The 19,507-nt window shown below is 34.1% G+C and overlaps 1 protein-coding gene across 4 annotated transcripts in view; it reads right to left on the reverse strand.

Moving 5' to 3' along the window:
• Positions 1–19,507, reverse strand: part of DMXL2 (Dmx like 2) — a 130,573-nt gene that overhangs the window by 21,231 nt on the left and 89,835 nt on the right. For 2 of the 4 annotated variants that reach the window (XM_081116941.1, XM_081116939.1), the window contains exons 19-27: positions 19,253–19,363; positions 15,970–16,139; positions 12,730–12,827; positions 12,115–12,280; positions 11,585–11,849; positions 6,391–7,472; positions 5,795–5,986; positions 4,208–4,284; positions 2,554–2,681 (exon numbers count right to left, since the gene is read on the reverse strand). In XM_081116941.1, coding sequence (XP_080973067.1) covers positions 2,554–2,681; positions 4,208–4,284; positions 5,795–5,986; positions 6,391–7,472; positions 11,585–11,849; positions 12,115–12,280; positions 12,730–12,827; positions 15,970–16,139; positions 19,253–19,363 — 2,289 coding nt within the window. Of the gene's footprint in view, positions 1–2,553; positions 2,685–4,207; positions 4,285–5,794; positions 5,987–6,390; positions 7,473–11,584; positions 11,850–12,114; positions 12,281–12,729; positions 12,828–15,969; positions 16,140–19,252; positions 19,364–19,507 lie in introns of all 4 variants that reach the window. The other 2 variants (XM_081116940.1, XM_081116938.1) reach the window with 1 other exon arrangement.

Raw genomic sequence — 19,507 nt, forward strand, 5'->3', positions numbered from 1 at the left:
AAAAAATTCCAAATTTGCAATTTAACCAAAATTATGTACCTCTATTATAAGAAATACATATTTCCATAATTTGAGCAACAAAATAAATAATGATAGGAATGGCTGAAAACCTATAAAAATAAGACTCCTTTATTCTATATTGGTATAAGAAATGAGCAAATAATTAAAAAGGGGAGAAGTGAAAGCTCTTCCTTATCATACAATTTCAGCATCATTTCAACAAATGAGTAGAAAGAATGACAGATTTAGAAAATCACCATTTTGTAACCCCCACAGCAATATCTGATTCAGCCAAGATTCACCACTACCAAGACTCACCACTACATGCTAGAATTTATGGGTAAAAGTATGATATTTTACAGTCTAAACTCTCTCTTCAAAAAATACTTATTTATTGCAAAGGAAAAAAAAATAGTAACTTTACAAAGGAGAAATCTGGAAGAAGCTACCTGACCAAGAGATCAAAGGGAATAGCACCAGTAGGGGACCAACTGACATTATGCACTCCTTGATATTTTGCACTGAGAAGGGTACAAGATTTCTTTTGTGGTATCCCTGTCAAAAATACATAACCTGAATCTAATATTAAGAAAACATCAGAAAAAAACAAACTGAGGGACATTCTAAAAAGATAATTGACTAGTTCTCTTCAAAAGTGTCAAAGTCATGAGAGACAAAGAAAAAATGAGGAACTACTTCACATTAGAGGAAACTCATGAGAAATTACAACTAAAATGTTGCATGGACATTTAGTGGGATAAAAGGTGAAATGTCAAAAAAAAATCTATAGATTACAGTATTGCATCAATGTTAAGATGCTGAATTTGATAACTGTGCTAATGTTATAGGCAGTTAAACAGAGATGAGCAGAGCAAGGACAATGGGCCAGTTACAGAAGGTCACCAGGGCAGAAAGTCCTGGATGCCTAGCAAGGGGAAAAACTGGGAAAACAAGAACCTCACCTCCAGGGTGACCTTTCCTCCCCTAGCATATCACTGGTATGCCATTCAGAGCCCCCTGACCTTTTCCTCCCTAAAGGTAATATCCAGACCTCATTTTACTTTAGCTCCAGGCCCAGAAAAGCAGCAAAACTAGACAAGTGGCACCATGGCTGCCTCAGGACCAGCTGCATTGACTAATGACCCCCTGCCCTGGCACTGACCAATCAGTGGAGACCAGGGCCCTGAAAGAGCACCCCTGGAAAAGCTGATGAATATTCTATTGAGACCCTCCCCTGAGACATCCCCTAAGATTTCCACCTGCAAGAAAGAGAGAAATATGCTCAGGGTGAAGGACGCAGTCTGCACTACCCCCCGCCCCCGGGGAGCATGCCCATACCATTCCCTTCTTTCTAAGTGACCCCATGAGACTTGCAACCAGGGGAGCAATGGGTGGCAGCAGCTCGTCCCAGGCTAATCCCCTGAATCTGCCTCCAAGGCCCCCTTTTCTCTGACTTTTCAGTGAGCCAAAGCAACCCAGCCTAGGTTCTCCTGTTGTTTCTTACATGCCCTTCCTTGTTTCACTGTCCTAAGTGTGTTTTTGCTGCGGCCAATAAATTCTGGCTTGCTTTGCTGCACTTTGTGTCTTGATTGAAATGTTTCCTTTAAGAAGACAAGAACCGAGGTCTTGTCATCTCACCGGTAACACTAGGGTTATGCAAGAGAATGTCTGTTTTTTAGGAAAGACTGATATAATTAGATTTAAAAAGGCATCATTTTTGCAACTTACACATATTTCAGAAAAAATACATATATATAATATATACACACACAAAGTGAGTGAGAGAGAAGGAATGAATGATAAAGCAGTATGGTATAATGTTAACATTTGGGGAATTGTGTGTGAAGGTTATAGAGAAATCCTTTGTACTATTTTTGCAACTTTTTATAAAATCTGAAATTATTTCAATAAAAAGCTAAAATGAAAACAGTATGTTTCTATAAATGAATATTAAATACACACCTGGAGTTTGTCACTTCTTTCTCCTGCCACTTCACAATGATCATTACATGTAAACTCAGAGTTACAAAGCAAACCAAGTAAAAATGAAATGACATGGCCGACCAGGAAAGGCTATTAAGAGAGTGGGGAAGGTTTAAAATGTGGAGAATGAGAGCTAACTGGAGGAAAAGAACTGGCAGACAGTATGACATAGGGGCCACAGAATGGTCACTCTTGTCCTAATACATAAACTTATACTGGAGAACAGTTGTACTCTCTCTAATATATCTGTGAGAATACCTCTGTGATGTGGTTCCCTCTGACTCTAACTCAGAATTTCCAAAGATAAGGAAGATAATGTGCTCATCCTTACGAAGGGTGATAAACCTTGCCTTCTTAGCTGGTGAACACAGCAGCTTTTGAAGCTCAACTTCCTGAGTCTTCAGACAACATTACAGTACTTAAGTACTTAATCCACGGCAGAAAACATCATGGAGAACAAAAAACCCACCAAATCCACAAAAAACAACATTCAGGAAACCAGTTGGTAGCTTTTTAAAAAAGAATTGCCAAATTGATTTTAAAAAAGAAAGAAAACACTGAAATTCTCACCAGGCCACTGGGCAGGGGAAGAATTTGGTGTTGCGTGTTCTTCAATGCTTTCTGTCCTTAGTCTCCGACGATCACTTAACAGAAGTCCTTGATATGCCATTCCTGTAAACTGATTTCCTTCTGTTTGACTGCTAAAGTAAACATGAGGGTCCAGTTATTTATCATCCTAACAGAGTTAGTAATAAGCAGTTGCACTTTATACATATTTATTTTAGATAATTATAACAAAAAAAATTCTTAAAAGTCAATTCACTACTCTAATAAGAATTTATTTTAGGAAGTTCTTGAAATCAGTTACAATTGTTATTAATTTTTTTTTTTAAACAAAATACCAAATTTTGCTATGTTGGGCAGATGACATTTAATCTTTCCCAAAGGCCCCTTAATGCTTTAATACCTTTTCTATAGTCATTCATTTTTATTTTTTACAAAAGTCTGAGGTAAGGAGACTGCTGTTGGTACTAGGATAAATTAGAAAGTTTCAGGGCACTATTGTGTTGCATTTCTTACCTCTGCAAAGTTGTGAAAGCTTAACCGTGATTTAAAATATGAACTAAAATCTGGAGAATCATATTTCAGAAATACCTAATTCTAAAGCCAAAATGTGCCTAAATACTTACTTCCCTCATCTTTGTAGAGTTGAAGAAAATACAAAAGCAAAAGTAAAGCTGATACCCTTGAGAGTTAATCATAGCCTAAGGACTAGAAAATACACATTTAAAAAAATTTATTTGAATTCTCATTTGGCACCATTTTAACCAGGGACTCCTAACAAACAAGTTGTATTTGAGCATTAAGATGACCACAACCAACTAAACAAATGATTTTTTTTTCTTATTTACATTTCTAAGTCTGTGGAATACTTAGGCTTCCTAAGGCTAAAATCAGAATACAGGCCATTTTAAGAGAGTATTCCTTATGTAATATCAAATCTTTCCTCAAAAGGCTACTGAATTTACAAGAAAAAAAGCTAGACATATGTTTAATATAAATTTAATGTAATTCTATGTGTATTATAAGCTTTTCATTTATTGACATAATTCACTTATATCTGGGTCATCTTTGCAAGGGATTCTATTTCTTACTACCTACACAGCCCTGGTCATTAAAATGCAAAGTATACACTGATGAAGGCAATTTGACATTAAAAAAATTCAAAACATTACTTCTGATCTCACTTGCAAAGACTTTTATATTCTATGTAAGTGAGTAAATAAAGTTGATTTTAATAATTCAGTGTCAGGAATGTACCTTTTCATTTTTCAAAAGTACTTCCTCTTTCAAGTTAAAATCAATTAAATAAATAGAGGTTAATCCAATATTAAAAGAAATATTTCCTAAGGCAAAATATTAGAAAACTTAATCTTATAAATTATTTTAGATAGTGAACACTTCTCTTCTTGAAAACAAAAAAATGGTGATAATTTCCATTTACTATTTGTCATTTTCTATATGTCTCTGTTGTTACTAAAGGACAGCTAAACTAAACAAATAATTATTGGTCTTTTCATTCTCTCTCATCTATTAAACATGGCAGTCATATTTAAGGATTTTTCAGTTCCTAGGAAATAGAACCTTAATATAATTCTGGAACAGTTTAATATTTTTGCTGTATTAATACTATTTTCGGTGATTTTTTTTTTTTTTTTTTTACCTGTAGCTATGACTGTCACATAATGCTTGGTAAATTGATGCAGAAAGTGATGCTGCTAATGAATGAAGTGTGTGCACCTAAAACCAAAACAGCCACAATTACATTTTGTACTAACATTTCTACACAATAATAATATCTTAAAAATCAGAAAATACCCAGGAAACGCAATATCATACGACTAGATTCTCCTATCTAAGACTGCTAACTGTACTTTAAACCTTTTAAAATAAGACTCACCCAACTTTATATGCATGCCCACAACAAAGCTAATTTAGCTTGCTAACAACTAGCTTAAAAAGTAATGCAAAAAAAGCAGAACCAAAATAAGTATAGACTTTTCAGAGCCTTTATTTAACTTGCCTTATGAAATTCCCCTTGATGAAAATAAAGACTTGATCTTACCAGTAAGAATGAATTAAATGTTAGAAAATATATCAATCACTCATGAAAGGGCTGATTTTCCAGAAGCAAATAATGTACTTAGTACTTATGAATAGTGTAGTCTTAAATTTTTAATTTAGAAAGTTTAAAAATTATCAATATAATATAAAAACCACATCCAATAATGCCATATTGAATCAACATCTTCAGACTCAAAATCATCTTAAAATCTGAAAGAACTTCAGAAAAGTTTCAGCCTTATCCAAATTTCTTTGAAAGCCTTATCCAAATTTCTAGGAATTGGAAATGTTACTTAGAATTTATATGCATTTAATGCATTTCTCTATGTCCATATTAACCTAAGAAATAATTTAAGTAATCTCTGCTAAAATACTGAAATGGATTAATTTATGCTATGGATTAGAAGTCTCTAATAGGTTGATGTGACCAGTAAAATCTTGGGTCCTTCAGAAGAATGCACAACCAGAGATCAAACATGCCTTTCCAACAAAAGAAATAAAAAATAAAAATGTTGTGGACCTGAAATGACATCGGCCACTGGAACGGGCAAAAGCACAGCACAAACACACAGAGGCTAGCAGAGTGGAAGTCTGATAACTCTCCAGATCCTGCCAATCTCCCTAGGGTTTCTCAGAATCTATCCATTTCTAAGTTTTTCAAAATAGAGGGTAGGTTAATTCTGGGGTAATAATTCTGCCAAAACTCTGACTGCCCCAAATTACTGCACAACAAACACAATCATCAGGAAAATATTTACAATAATTCTTTCTCTGAGACTACTTCTGATTAACCATGGTTCTCTCAAAGATACCCCTTTGAACTTGTATTTTCACAATACGTTGGCATGAAGGCAAATAAGTCACACATTTCTAACTTAATGGTTCATCTAAGGGGGATGGAGGATCTAAAGGAATATTAAGTGGCAAGAATATTATCTAGAGAATTAATTTTATTACCAAAAGAGTATTTACCTGTCTTAAAGGAAGACAACTTTTACAGAAATAAGAAGAATACTTAATTTTCAATTACATTCACTGGACAAACAGTCTTGAACTGATCAGGAGCGAGTAGGTGGCACAGAACAGCACTTTAAAATATTTCCTCTAAGTTCAAGTTGGAAGACAGGTATAACATATTTACCTTCTCGGTGTATGCAATAGCAAATGATCATAAAATTTACATTACCTTCACATCTTCAATACTGGGATGAGGTGGTGTTTTCATCTGAGCAATAGTATAAAGTATATCATGGATGTGATTTTTTAAGTACAATACAGGATTAGCTATGACTGTTTTTGTTGATGCAATACTTGCTGAAAGCAGAGGTAGGGTGGTAGGTAACGGTAGTGGAGACTGGAGCTGCTTCACTGTAGTTTCCTGTGGGTAACAGATTATATTTTTTCAAAGTAGTTAAAATGAAGGAGAAAAAAACAATTTATAGCTACCTGATAAAAATACTGGTGATTAGTATTTGAATAGAAGAAGTGTAATCCTGTAGTTATTCCCCAGTCTACAAGTTTATGAGCACCATTACGTACCAGGTGCTATGGGAGATACAGAAGATAAAGATGAGTATGACACAGATGTGCTCTCAATCTTTTAAGCCTACTTCTAATTTCCAAAACTTTAGTCTAAAAAGACACACGTAGGTAATAATTCCTGTCTTCTATAAATAGAGTCAAACATATTTTAACTAGTAAAAGGAGCTTTATAGCTATAACTGGAAGAGCTATTGAAATTGTTAAAATAACCAAGATTGAAAACAAAAATGAAGTTCATACCTGCTGTGATTCTTGTAGCAAAAATTTGAGTTCCATCCTTACTGAGGCCAAACCACCACCTTGGGCCCCATGAAGGCTACAGTAACTAAGAAACACTCTCAGGAGATCTTGATTTTTCTGCAACCACAACTTTCGTCTCTCTGCATGTTCTCGCTTAGCCTGCAGTCTTCGTCTTTCTATTTGGTGGCGCTCATAAGGATCAATATCTGGTCTGTCTACCATTTCTTCCTGATCCAGGAGGTCACTTTCTACTTTAGAATATGTTCTACTGGCATATTCTTTAATAACTGTTTCATGATTACATATCTCATGCAAGGCAGCAATTTCCTTTTCAAGCCAGTTATAGAGCTGAAATCTGAGTTTTCCTCCGTCTACTTCATAACCTGTAGCCAGTGTTCTGAGTTCAGTCATAAGGATCTTTAAACAAGCTCTGAATTTTAGTTGCTCAGCAATCACATCAACTTCAGTATCTCCTTCTAGACAATCCTCTTCCTGAGGAGTCAATAACATATTAGGGTCTGACACTCTCTGATCGTCTTGTCTATCTTTTCCCCTGGCATCTGTACTTTTCATTACTAAACCAATAGCATCTTCCTCCTCTTCTTCTAAGGCACTGTCATGATCTTCCCCCCAATCAAGATTAAGAGGCTCCTCATCAACTTTTACTACTGGTTGGCTCCAATCAAACTGTGATGAAGTTACACCTGACCAGTCAATGCCAGAGCCGCTATTGCCATCACTCAGAGTTTTTGATTCTGAAGGTACATCAACCATTTTTTTAGAAATAAAGTCAGGTTGATCTTTTTTTGCAGGTAAAGCAGATACGTTGGTAACTTTGGGAATTTTAGAGAGTACCTCCAAGGCTAAAACAGGACATCCAACTTTAAAATGAGCATTTGCAGTGGTAAAAAATAATTTTCTTTCTATGAGGTTAATTTTATCAACAAAGTTTTTCTCAGTTTTGAGACCCAAGGTTGCCAAAGTTCCTTCGGGGGAGGCGAGGTTTCTTCGAATTAGCAAAGGATGAGTTCGAAGGTAGTTGTAGAAACTAAACACCACCGGGTTACATGATTTGATGATAACTACAGAAATCAAGCAGATACAATCACAAGGTACTGTATTAATTTGTATTTATATTAAAAAGAAAAAAATATATCAGCATTTCCTCAAAATAAAGGATACTTAAATATTAACCCAGGATAAGTTAAACTATGGTACATCCACATAATCAGTAAAACTACACAGCTGAAACAAAAAGATTTTCCCTATGTGTTGTATGGAGTGATGTCCAGGATATATTATATAAAAGAAGGTACAAAACCAAGATATTGTAAACTACCTCTTATCTGAGAAAGTGGAGAGGGGTACAAACACAAATGCATGCACACATTTATATTTTTTTAATGGAAGGAAAACACACACAAAATTTTTAATTGGTTCCCTAAAAAGGGGGGGAAGATCAGGGTAGAAAGGTCAGGAAAGAAGCTACGTTTCTCTGAAAGTACCTTGGTTTTATATATTTCCTTTTAAAACCATGTTAATATTTTATATAACTTTAAAAAAAATTCACACAAAAACAAAATTTAAGAAATGACTGTATGTATCAGGTTGGTGGTATTAACCACATTGAGAGGAACTATAAGGTAACTTTAAAACAAGGGATATATCATAAAAACAAAAACAACTGCAAAAAAAGAAAGAGCTTTAACTGTTCTCAGTAATGTTATTACAAAAAATATTCAATTATTCTGAAACTATAATATGCATATTAAGTAGCAGATAATTATGTTAATGCCATGAGAACCCAAGCTTTTCATTTTAAGACACAAATTTTAAATCCAAGGAGAAAGAACACTATAATCTATTTTTCAACTTGAAATTTCAGTGTAAACTTCTGAATTCTCTGGGGAAAACATTTCCTAGCTCCATTCATTGAAATAGCCTAGAAATGATGACCAAACCAGTAGCAGTGAGAATGCCTGTGCCAGGCTGTGGTCTCTAAATATTATTCCATCCTAAAAGGAACCAGGATTCTTTGAAACAATGGCCATTTCCAGATCTAGGGCAGGAAATGTACAAAATGAGCCTGAAATGTCTTGCCGAACCAGAAAGCAAAGAAATTATCAAGGAATATCAAAAGGGTTAAAAAACTTGAAAAGGCTTGCACTGGTAATAGATGGGATAATCTAAGCATCAATAATAACAAACTGCAATGGATTAGAACACAAATCTATCTAAATCTGTGAATCCAAAGTAACCTTTAAAAATACAAAATCTAATTGGTCAGCTCTGTAGAATGCTAGGCAACCAAACTATTATTCTGAAAACTGATAAGAATCAAACATTAATGTTCCCATCACTATACAAACTACTCAATTTCAGCATAACAAAGAGTTGCTGAGGGAGGCTGTACTCTAGAGAAGCGATCCAGCCAATAAAGGAAGAGAAAAACGACAGAATTAGAGCATCATCATTTTACAGCCACTAATGAAAAAAAGCACCCAGGGCCCTGGCCGGCTGGCTCAGCAGCTTAGAGCTTTGTCGCTATACCCAAGGCGGCGGGTTCAAACTCCAGTCAGGGCACATACAAGAAGCAACCAATGAATGCATAAGTAAGTGGAACAACAAATTAATCTCTCTCTCTCTCTCTTTCTGTCCTCCCTCCTCTACAAAAAACCAATAAGTAATTCTTTTTTTTAAATCTAGGTGGTGATCATTGATGGCTATTAATACCACAAAAAGCAAAACAAGACAACATTACAAATTCCCTGATGGACACCACCTATGAAATATTTCTGCCAAAAAACCTGATAAAAGCCTCTAGAATCTTAACTGCCAATTTTTAGGAAATAGAACACAGGAAAAAGAACCATGTTAAATGACACAACAAGGACACAATCAGCAAAATCCAACATACAAGAAACTACATGATTAACAACTGACTTCTTAAACAAACAAACTACAAGAAAGAGGGAAGGGGTGAAAGGAGGAAAAACTATGGTTTAAAGTAAACATAACCAATGATAATATATAGGCCTCTTGATTCAAACATATCAACTGTATAACATTTTATAAGATAACCAGGGAAATTTGAACACTGTATTTGATGATTACTAATAGAATTTCTTTACAATGGTATATGTTATTTTTTTTAAGAGCCCTTAATTTTTTGAGATGAATGTTGAAATATTTACAGATGAAATGATAAGTTGGAATCTGCTTTAAAATAAATCTATGTTGAGAACGGGAAGGGGTGTGAAGGATGGAGTATATATGACACAATGTTGGTTATAAGTTGATAAGTATTGAAACTGGGTGATGAAGTCACAGATTTTCATTATATTATCCACTCTTTTATATATATTTGAAATTTCCCACAGTAAGTTTTAAAAAATTAATCTGGAAAACATTAAGAAATAAGTTGAGCCTTTCTTCTATAAAAATTACCTGGATAACTCAGATATTTATTTTTCTTCTAAAGGTGTTCTTTTTATTTTCTTTCATTTAAATATTATTTAAATATTATATTCTTCTTTGTAAAGAAGAAAGTAAAAACTGGGCCCTAATCTCTTCCACGTAAACTCTTAGCATTTAATAATAAGTGATAAAAATATAAGGTTAGAAAATTACAACTACACAAAGTACAAAATAAAAAGTAAAAGCTTAAATCTCTCTACTCCTATTCTCAAAAGGTAACCAGTGACCAGGATTTAGTTTCTAGTGATTTGTTCCAGGAAACAATAATAAAAGGAGAGGGAGATCACACACTGTGTCAGTGCACATTTGTATGTTTATGTGTGATACATATATATAAAATGCAACAAGAACCAAACTGTTCTGCCTCTTGCTTTTTTCACTTAATAATACAGCACATATTAACACACCGATTTACCTTATTTAAAAAATATATATATATATATATTTTAATATGTTTTTATTGACATCAGAGAGAGGAAGGGAGAGGGAAAGAAAGATAGAAATATCAATGATGAGAGAGAATTATCGATCGGCTGCCTCCTGCACGCCCCCTATGGGGGATCAAGACCCAAATCGGGCGTGTACCCCGACTGGGAATTGAACCATGACCTCCTGGTTCACGGGTCAATGCTCAACCACTGAACCATATCTGACAGGCTACCTCATTTTTAAAAAATTTTTATTTATCAATTTTAAAGAAAGAGAGGAAGAGAGGGACAGACAGAAACATTGATTTGTTGTTCCACTTATTGATGCATTCTTTGGTTGGTTCTTGTATGTGCCCTGACCAGGGATCAAACCTGCAATCTTAGCATATCAGAATGATACTCTAACCAATGACTACCTGTCCAAGGCCAATTTATCTCAATTTTAATGGCACTGTTTCTATAGAACAAATATATTATAATTTATTTAACTCTTCTATTGACAAACACTTAGAAGGTTCTATTTTTTTAAATTATTGCAAACAGTCAGATAAATACCCTCCAGTAGCTTTAAAAACTCTAAATTATTCAGGATAAATAAGAATAAAGAAAGTTTAGCACATAAGAATAAAATTTTTCCAGGCCCAAGCACTAAACCAATATGTGTAACAGCCAAAGTCTCTTCTATTAAAAAAACAAAAAAAAACAAGCAAAAAAACACACACACACAAAAACTGGCTGTGTAATTAAGTGGAAAGAGCTGTATAATGCTTTAGTTCAACAGATATGAAATTAGAATAGCAATGGTAACCCTATTTTATAAACCTTGATCTATTTGTGAGAGTGAAAATGTGTGTGAAGTCTTCTTAGCACTATTCATACTGTGATAACAAAATGACAGATTCAGCCCTGCCAGCATGGCTCAGTGGTTGAATTTCAGCCTATAAGCCAGGAGGTCACAGTTCCATTCCCGGTCAGGGCACATGCCGGGGCTTCGGCCTCCAACCCCAGTAGGAGGCATGCAGGAGGCAGCCTATTAATGACTCTCTCTCATCATTGATGTTTCAATTCTCTCTCCATCTCCATTCCTCTTTCTGAAATCAATTTTTTTAAAAAATGACAGATTCAATTACAAACAGTAAGTGACTAATCATTTAGCCACACAAGAAATTTTGATAATTTCTCAAAGTTGAAAAGTAAATCTGGTAATAATTGTTTTTTCATTTTGATCTAAGTGAACATTAGCTCAGAAACTGTCTACTTTGAAAAGAGAATCTTACAAAATATCCTACCTTGGTAATGATCATCCTCCTTTGGTGTTTGTTCCAATAATGTGTCCAATGCTCGGGTATAATCTTTCATTACCCAATAGGCAAGACTACGCAGAAAAGGATCAGGATGTAATCTTTTGCAATCAAATCCTGAGCCATCCTTTTGGCAACCCAAAACCTTCTGATTTAGGATGGATATATAAGTGGATGAAGTCTCAAATTCAGATTCATATAAACGGGCAATAACCATGGCCAACTGAATATCTTCCATTTTTTCAAGACACACCTGTAAGTTTTAATATTAAGAAATATTTATTTAATGATAATTATTTAGAGATATAAAATATCCCAACAATATCCTGAAATTATCTACCATTTATATTTCCAGAGGTTGAAGGGTAGTTAAATGATTGTCTGACAGGAGATCAGTAACTTCTGTAGTTATTCTCTGTCCTTACAAACATTATGACAAAAAATTACAATCTCCTCTACACCCTCAAAAGGTTTTCAATCTCTTGCAAGTACTGCATAGCATATTTTCATATTTATACCTCTATGGCATCTTTCAATGAACCAGCTAACAAGAAAAAAGCAGCAGATTGTTCAAAGCGTTGTTTTCCAAGTAAAGAGAAAGCATTTTTCAAAGCAGCTTTACGCCACCTATCTTCATTAAAGTTGTGGCTAAAAAAGGTTGTCATTTTTTCCTCATGCTGTGACCTGGGAACCAGAGCACAAACATCAGGGGTTAAACCAATTTTAAATATTTGAATCCTTTACAGAATATGTGAAAATGAAAATTAAAAGCCTCAAACACCCATCTAAAATAAGAACAATAACTTCAGGGATAAGTATTTATTATCAAGATTATCTTTCCTTCTTTCTAATAAGGAAAGCTCGAATTACCCTGTGTATACATAAGTAGGAAGCAAGAGCACTTTTCCTTTCCAAAGCACTTTTATCAACTTTTTTTTTTTTTTTAACAACATCCAACTCTTTAGGTAAGCTGAAATAATATTATGCCCATTTTTGCAGATAAAGGAACCAAAGCACAAAGTAAGATGATTTGATCAAGCTCATATACCTAAACACTTTCAAAAGTATTAGGTTTCTGATTCACAGCACAATCTTCATTCAATTAAATTATGTTAAGTGCTGAGGCAACTTACCTAAACAGACCCCACACTACTGCTTTCTTCTTCATTGCAAGGTAGAATAATGCTGCATCCAAGGCATCATTGTTCCTTTGAAAAGAAGCTTTGGCAACCTAAATGGTCAATAAAATATTATATTAAATTAACCATTTAATTAAAAAATTACAACCAATTAAACAACAATTAATGCTTCCCTGCTATTTCCATGGCTGACAGAAACTATGGAGGTGGGAAAACTTGGCTCTCTTCTACAATCTCCAGTATCATATACTACATGCTCCTAGAGACAACCAATTTGCATGCCAGTAATAATAAAAATAATAAAAATAAGCTCCTTTTATTTATCTTATTGAAGCACCACAATCCATGAGGTACTATTATTCCTATTTTATTATTTTTTAAAATATTTTTATTGATTTCAGAGAGAGGAAGGGGGAGGGAGAGAAATAGAAACATCAATGATGAGAGAGTCGTCATTGATCGGCTGCCTCCTACACACCCCCTACTGGGGATCGAGCCCGAAACCTGGGCATGTGCCCTGACCAGGAATCGAACCTTGATCTCCTGGATCATAGGCTGATGCTCAACAGCTGAGCCACACCAGCTGGGCTATTATCCCCATTTTAGATATGAGGCGACTGAGACACAGAGAGGTTAAGTGAATTGCCTAAGCCACACAGTAAGGGGTAGAAAAGGTATCAGAACCCTGGTAGTAATAAAACTAACATAGGAAACAATAAGGAAGGCAGAATGAATATTCAATAGATGTGACTTTTTCTTAAAAATTAAACATATTACATTTCTTAATGTTTTATAAAAATCAAAATGGTAACTTCTATGGTATATATGATTTCACAATTTAAAGTTTTCAACTAATACTGATAACATCTGTGAATAAATATGAATTATACACACACATTTATAAAATTACAGACAAAAATAAAAGTTAGTTTTTTTAAAAAGCATACTTTTCTAGTATTTTTCAATCAAATTTTCACATTTCTGAAGGATTGATACATTCTCTCTGGCATGTAATTAAAATACAGAAGGTTGAAGCTCCATTATTTTGAAGGGCCTTACAAATTTTAGTTCTTAGAAATTTCATGAGAAAAAGTCTTAATGAGCATATAATTCTCCTTGTATTATAACTCATAACCTCCTTTGAGCCATATAACCAAAATTGCTGATTATACAAAGAACCAGTCAACTCAGTGTTAAGTTTATTGACTTTAGAGAGATGGAAGGGAAGAAGCAGGGAGAGAGAAAGGGAGGGAGAGGGGGAGGGGCAGAGGGAGGGGGGAGGGAGGGGGAAGAAGGGAGAGGGAGAGAGAGAGAAACATCAATTGGACACCTCGTGCACTGTTCTAACCAACTGAGCCACAATGGCCAGGGCAACTCAGTGTAAGTTTAAAAATTAAGTCAGTAACATTACTATATATCATCATATTGTTTTGAACATAATATCAAATAGACCATATCTCATTTCTCAAAGATACTGAGATAACCTGTGCAAATCACTAAATTGAAAGGCATAATAATAAAAAACAATGGATGTTTTCTTAGCTTACACTGACTGACGGTGGAGCAGGAAGCTACTGAGGCATGGGAGAGAGGGGAAAGATACCTAAAACTACACTACAAAAATGCTTTACTCTCAATAATCTTTTCTCTTCCCTTTTTTTTGTATTTTCTCAGCCTTAAATCACTTAACTTAGTATTCCAATGTTTAATAATTTTTAGAGGAATTTTTATTCATCTTCAGCTAGGGATTTATAATTCACATCTCAAAGCAAAAAATTTACATAACCTTTTTGATTTAATTTTAAGCAATAAATTACTTGTGAAAATAAATTATATGTATATATCAGAAATATTTAATTATAATAGCACAGCACATCACTGACAAGAAATTAAAGAGATCTTGGTAGGCAGTATCTGAAACATTTCAGACAAAATATGTCCTCTTTTTTCCACTGCTCTGGAACATTAAAAATTTCATGCAGCTACTGTGTTATTTATATACTATAACAATTTTCCTATACACCAAAAACTAGATTTCTTGGTTGGTGTGAGAAAAATTCCTTCTGCCATTTGTGCCTATTTTGAGCAGAAATGAGGGTATCTTACTGGCTGCCCTACATATAGCAGGAAAAATGACACGTTTATATTCACACTTCAAATTGTGATCTGAAAACCATGAAGAGCAGAATCACAGGACACTAATTAAGAGGAAGAGGCCACAGCCCTGCCAAACTACCAAATGAAATGGGAGCAGGATTAGGAGATGTGCATTTCAAATAAGCTTGCCAGGTGATTCGTCTGATACTAAAATTTGAGAACTACTAGTGTAGAGAAATAAGTTCCTCTAGGGACAAATACATTCATACTTCACAAATGTAGTATAATTAATTGTACTTCAGGAATTTCAATGGACTCCTAAAAGTAAACAATGAATGAGAATTCCGCTTTCCTAATCCTCACAGAGTAGAAAAGGTACAAACTAAATCTAACACTTATAACTGATAGGAGTTTGGGCTGGTTACTTAGCTTCTGAGTCTTAGTTCCATCGGGTGAAATATGGAGATGGGGCTGATGAGAAGATGAAGTAATTTATGAAAAGCAACTAGCACCAAACCTGGCATACAGTAGATGCTCGATAAGTTAGTTTCTGCAACACTGAAAAAACTTTCAGCTTCCACTAACAAAGTTAACAATTTTTTCCTCAAGAGAATTTACCAGAAAACTGATTCCAAAAATCTGTCTTAAAAATGTATAGCATGTTTCATTGCTGCCATAGGTATGTCCTGCAAGTGCACACAAATCAAAACTTTTTATTGAATGTTATTTTAAGTGTGCACAGGAAGTCTGCTGTTTAACCTAGCCATGCAGAGAATCCTTTACATAAAAAGAATGACTTTTCTATGTAATGTATATAAGTGACAAGAACTTAAATTTACTTTCTAAATTTAAATTTTTATAGTTTCTTAAAATAGAACACACCTCAATAGATAGCAGAAAATATTGCTATTCCATAAATATTATAAACTCAGTATATATGGCATAAGACAACTGATATACTTACTGCATGACATTTTATAAAAGTCAAGTTTTGAAATCTCCAAAAAATTTTAAGAAATTTTCAAGATCTCAAGATATACAAATTTTCCACTACAGGTTTTTCTGGAAGATAGTATCTTTTATCCTTCAAGAAAATACTTTTTTTTAATTTCAAAGTCCACTGAAGTATAAATTTACCTTTTCAATGCATCTTCGAAGAGTGTTAATATTCCTGACCCACCAACCTATTCCCATAGCTCTTAACTCCGACCACTGAGGGTCTCCTCTCTGAATTGCAGGAATCATATTAATCAGTTCTTCCTCAGCCTCAGAATGAAACGCCCAGGCAAAATGGCAAGTAGACACACCTAAATTAGAAATATAAGTAATAACCTTCAGAACTATCTCAAAAAAGAACAAAAACAATTTTTCACATTGTCATGCATTCATTCATTCTGGAAAGAATTTTCAACCAGACTAAAAGGAAGAAAGAAAAGTCTTACATCACTCAGGACTTTTATACTATAAGCTTCTAAATAAAAGATCAGGGACAGGATAACAAAATCAAAATCTCTACCTTTTTCCCAAACATACTTGCTTATGTTCCCCTGCAAAAATAGAGACACTAAAACTTACTCATTGGAAAGAAAGATATTTGAATATCAAGCCATCCAAATGTACACACACCATACTTATCAACAGTGAAAGCTTGGGTGAACTCAAAGCATCTTCATACATGTGCTTGGGTTGGGTGTTTCACAGTTCTACTTGCTTGAGGACCATTTCCTTTAGTACTGAATACTGAAAACTGCCCTGCCCATTCCTCTGGCCAAAGAGCTAAGTATCACTTTAAAGGAAACTCTAAACTTTATGTGAGCTCCAGGGAATAACAGTCAGGAGGCACATTCCTCTGCGTTTAGCACCTTGGTTGAAAGTAGTTTAAAGCTGCCTAATATTGATTGGATATGGCAAACTTTTTTGCCCTGGTAGAACACTGACAGGGATCTAAACAAAATGGGTTTAGTGATACCATCAGAGTTGGAAGTACAAATGAGTTTATCAATAGTTCAACTACTGATAACACTTTATTACTCTACTTAGAGCAGGTAAAGAGGAAACTAGGAGAGTGGACCACACGGAGGGGTAATAGTGAGAATGCTGGGAAGAACCCTAAGAAGCCTAGGAAAGAAGCCAGATTAGTCAAAATAGCCATCTATGTGAGTCCATTTTGCAAACAGAAATGTCTGGGGTCAATGACAGTCACATTACAACACAGGCCTCTCAATGCTACAAGGCCATCAATATTACTACATATAATTTTTTTCATTAACAACTATGTACTATACTAATCTTACATGTAGTTTGAAGCTTTTCTAATAATTACTGCTTCAAAATAATTACTTTAGAAAGTGTAAAAGGAAAAAACTATTATGACCATTCTGAATAATAATCTTGTCTTTTAAATTTTCCATTGCTAACATTTATGCACAACTGTTTTGAAATCATATCACAAAATCAATTCAGCAAGCCTTGTCTACCACTATAAATTTAGGGGGGGAAATGGACAAAATTTAATAACATCAATTGTAGTTTTTCAGAACCTAAAAGGCAGATTATTTCTTACTATTTAAATCTTTGTCTGATTTAAGAGATAATTACAACATCACATAACTGACACTTTGCTTTAGAAAGTGCTATATTATATAGCAATACAAATGCATACTTTTGCTGATATAAAATTTCTAATATAAAAGAATAATACACAATGTATTATATTCTATACCCTTAAATGAAATTTGATTAATTAAATTTTTGAAAACACACACAGGCATGCTGAGGGAATTAAATTCAGAGAGCAAGATTAAGAGCAGTGAATGTATTTAGAAACCTATTAGAGGTGAAAAGAGTATTAAAAAAAAAGGACACAGGCACCAACGGGCACTCTTTTTTTTTTTAATTGGTTGTCTCTTGTATGTGCCCTGACTAGGAGGTCAAACCTGAAATCTTGGCATATTGGGACAATGCTCTAACCAACTGAGCTATCCAACCAGAGCACAGGCACTCGTTTTTATCTGCTTACCAATGGCAGGCTATTCTATGAAGTTCATCTCTGTTTTTCTTTGCCTTTCTATCTAAATACTGGCCACTTATCTTTTTCCCTGAAAACTGTTCCCAGAACCATCACCTACAATGCCAGTCCCTTCTCATCTCCAGTTTTAATTATATTAAAGGAAAAATGGAATTTGACAAAGCTTTAGGAATTTAAGGTGTTTTAAATCTTCCTAGGCAATGTACACAATTGTCATTAAGTGATTCAGTACCATCTGACTACCATTTTAAACTAAAATTTAAAAGAACATCAAGACACCATTTTTAAACCTATTCAAAAGGCATAGATTGTTTACAATGATAATAAAGTATTGGCAATGGGTTAAGTTTTGGCATCATCAAACACTGCTCATAGAAAGGTAAATTAGCACAATCTTTCAGACTATGGCAATACTTATCAAGAATTGAGAATTTTCAAGCCCTGTGATCCAGTTAATTCCTAACTAGAAAACTAACATGAGTAAATAATCAGATATATACATAAATACTTATATGCAAGGTTATAAGGTCATACATTACAGTGACAATTCAAATAGAGAAAAAACAGCAAAATTTGTTTTAAAGATAAATAACTGAATAGATGAAACATCGTTTAGACCATGACAGAATATTTGACTACTGTATAGAATCATATTTTCAAAGAACATTTATTGAGGATAAAGGGTGCTAGGAATAGAACAATACTGTAAAGCCCAGTAATCTAAGTCCTACAATACCAACACATATATGATGGGGCTATGTCCAGAATGCTGGTTTCAAAAGGAATGTAATCTAATGAAAACTGCATTGGACTGGGATTCTAATTCCAATTCCATTAATGAACAGCCTTATATTTTGGGCAGGTCACTTTAAGCTCTAGTTTCAATTTTTTAATCTATAAGAGAATTTATATAAATCCTTATGTCTCAAAGCAGCGGATGTGGTAGTAGGCTGGAAGTATGCTGGATTACTATACAGCAGATATTCCTGAAACATCAGCTTTACTTGTGAGTAAATTACTTAGAATATAATGCTTATATTAAAATAAACATACACAATAACATATAGGGCAAAATTTATAGAATTTTTAAAGAAAAGGCAACAGATGTCAAAGAAATTCAGGACTACATTGGGTTATACTCCCAGGCATATCAGGTTTACTGCTAAGCTACTACAACTTTATTGAGAAACTGAAATAGATGAGCAAAAGTCACAGAATAGAGCTGAAAGATACAGAGAAAAATGGTAAGTGGGCACTATGTGACAGGAAGGTCTTAAGCATAGTGATAGGTTTGTATATGATTTACCTAATGCTTATACACAAGTATGAATATACCAACAACTTCTATACTGAATAAAAGTTGTGCAAAGGTTCCAACAAGTAGTTAAATACCTTGATGAAGTAGCTGTACTCGGTATAAAGGAGGCAATGATGTCAAAAGGCACGTATGCAAGCGCATAGCTAATAGGTATCTCAAACCACACTCATCTAATGTGTCTCTTCCTGTAATATAAATGGAAAACATGTTAAAGGAAAAAGAAATGCAACAGGTCACAAACCAATCAAAACTTTAAAAATAAACAATAAATTTAGTAATGATAATTTACACAAAATATATAAGATAATTTTGAGTGTATTCCTTCATGA

The sequence above is a fragment of the Miniopterus schreibersii genome (assembly GCF_964146895.1).
Source record: "Miniopterus schreibersii genome assembly, chromosome: 1".
NCBI lineage: Eukaryota > Metazoa > Chordata > Mammalia > Chiroptera > Miniopteridae > Miniopterus > Miniopterus schreibersii.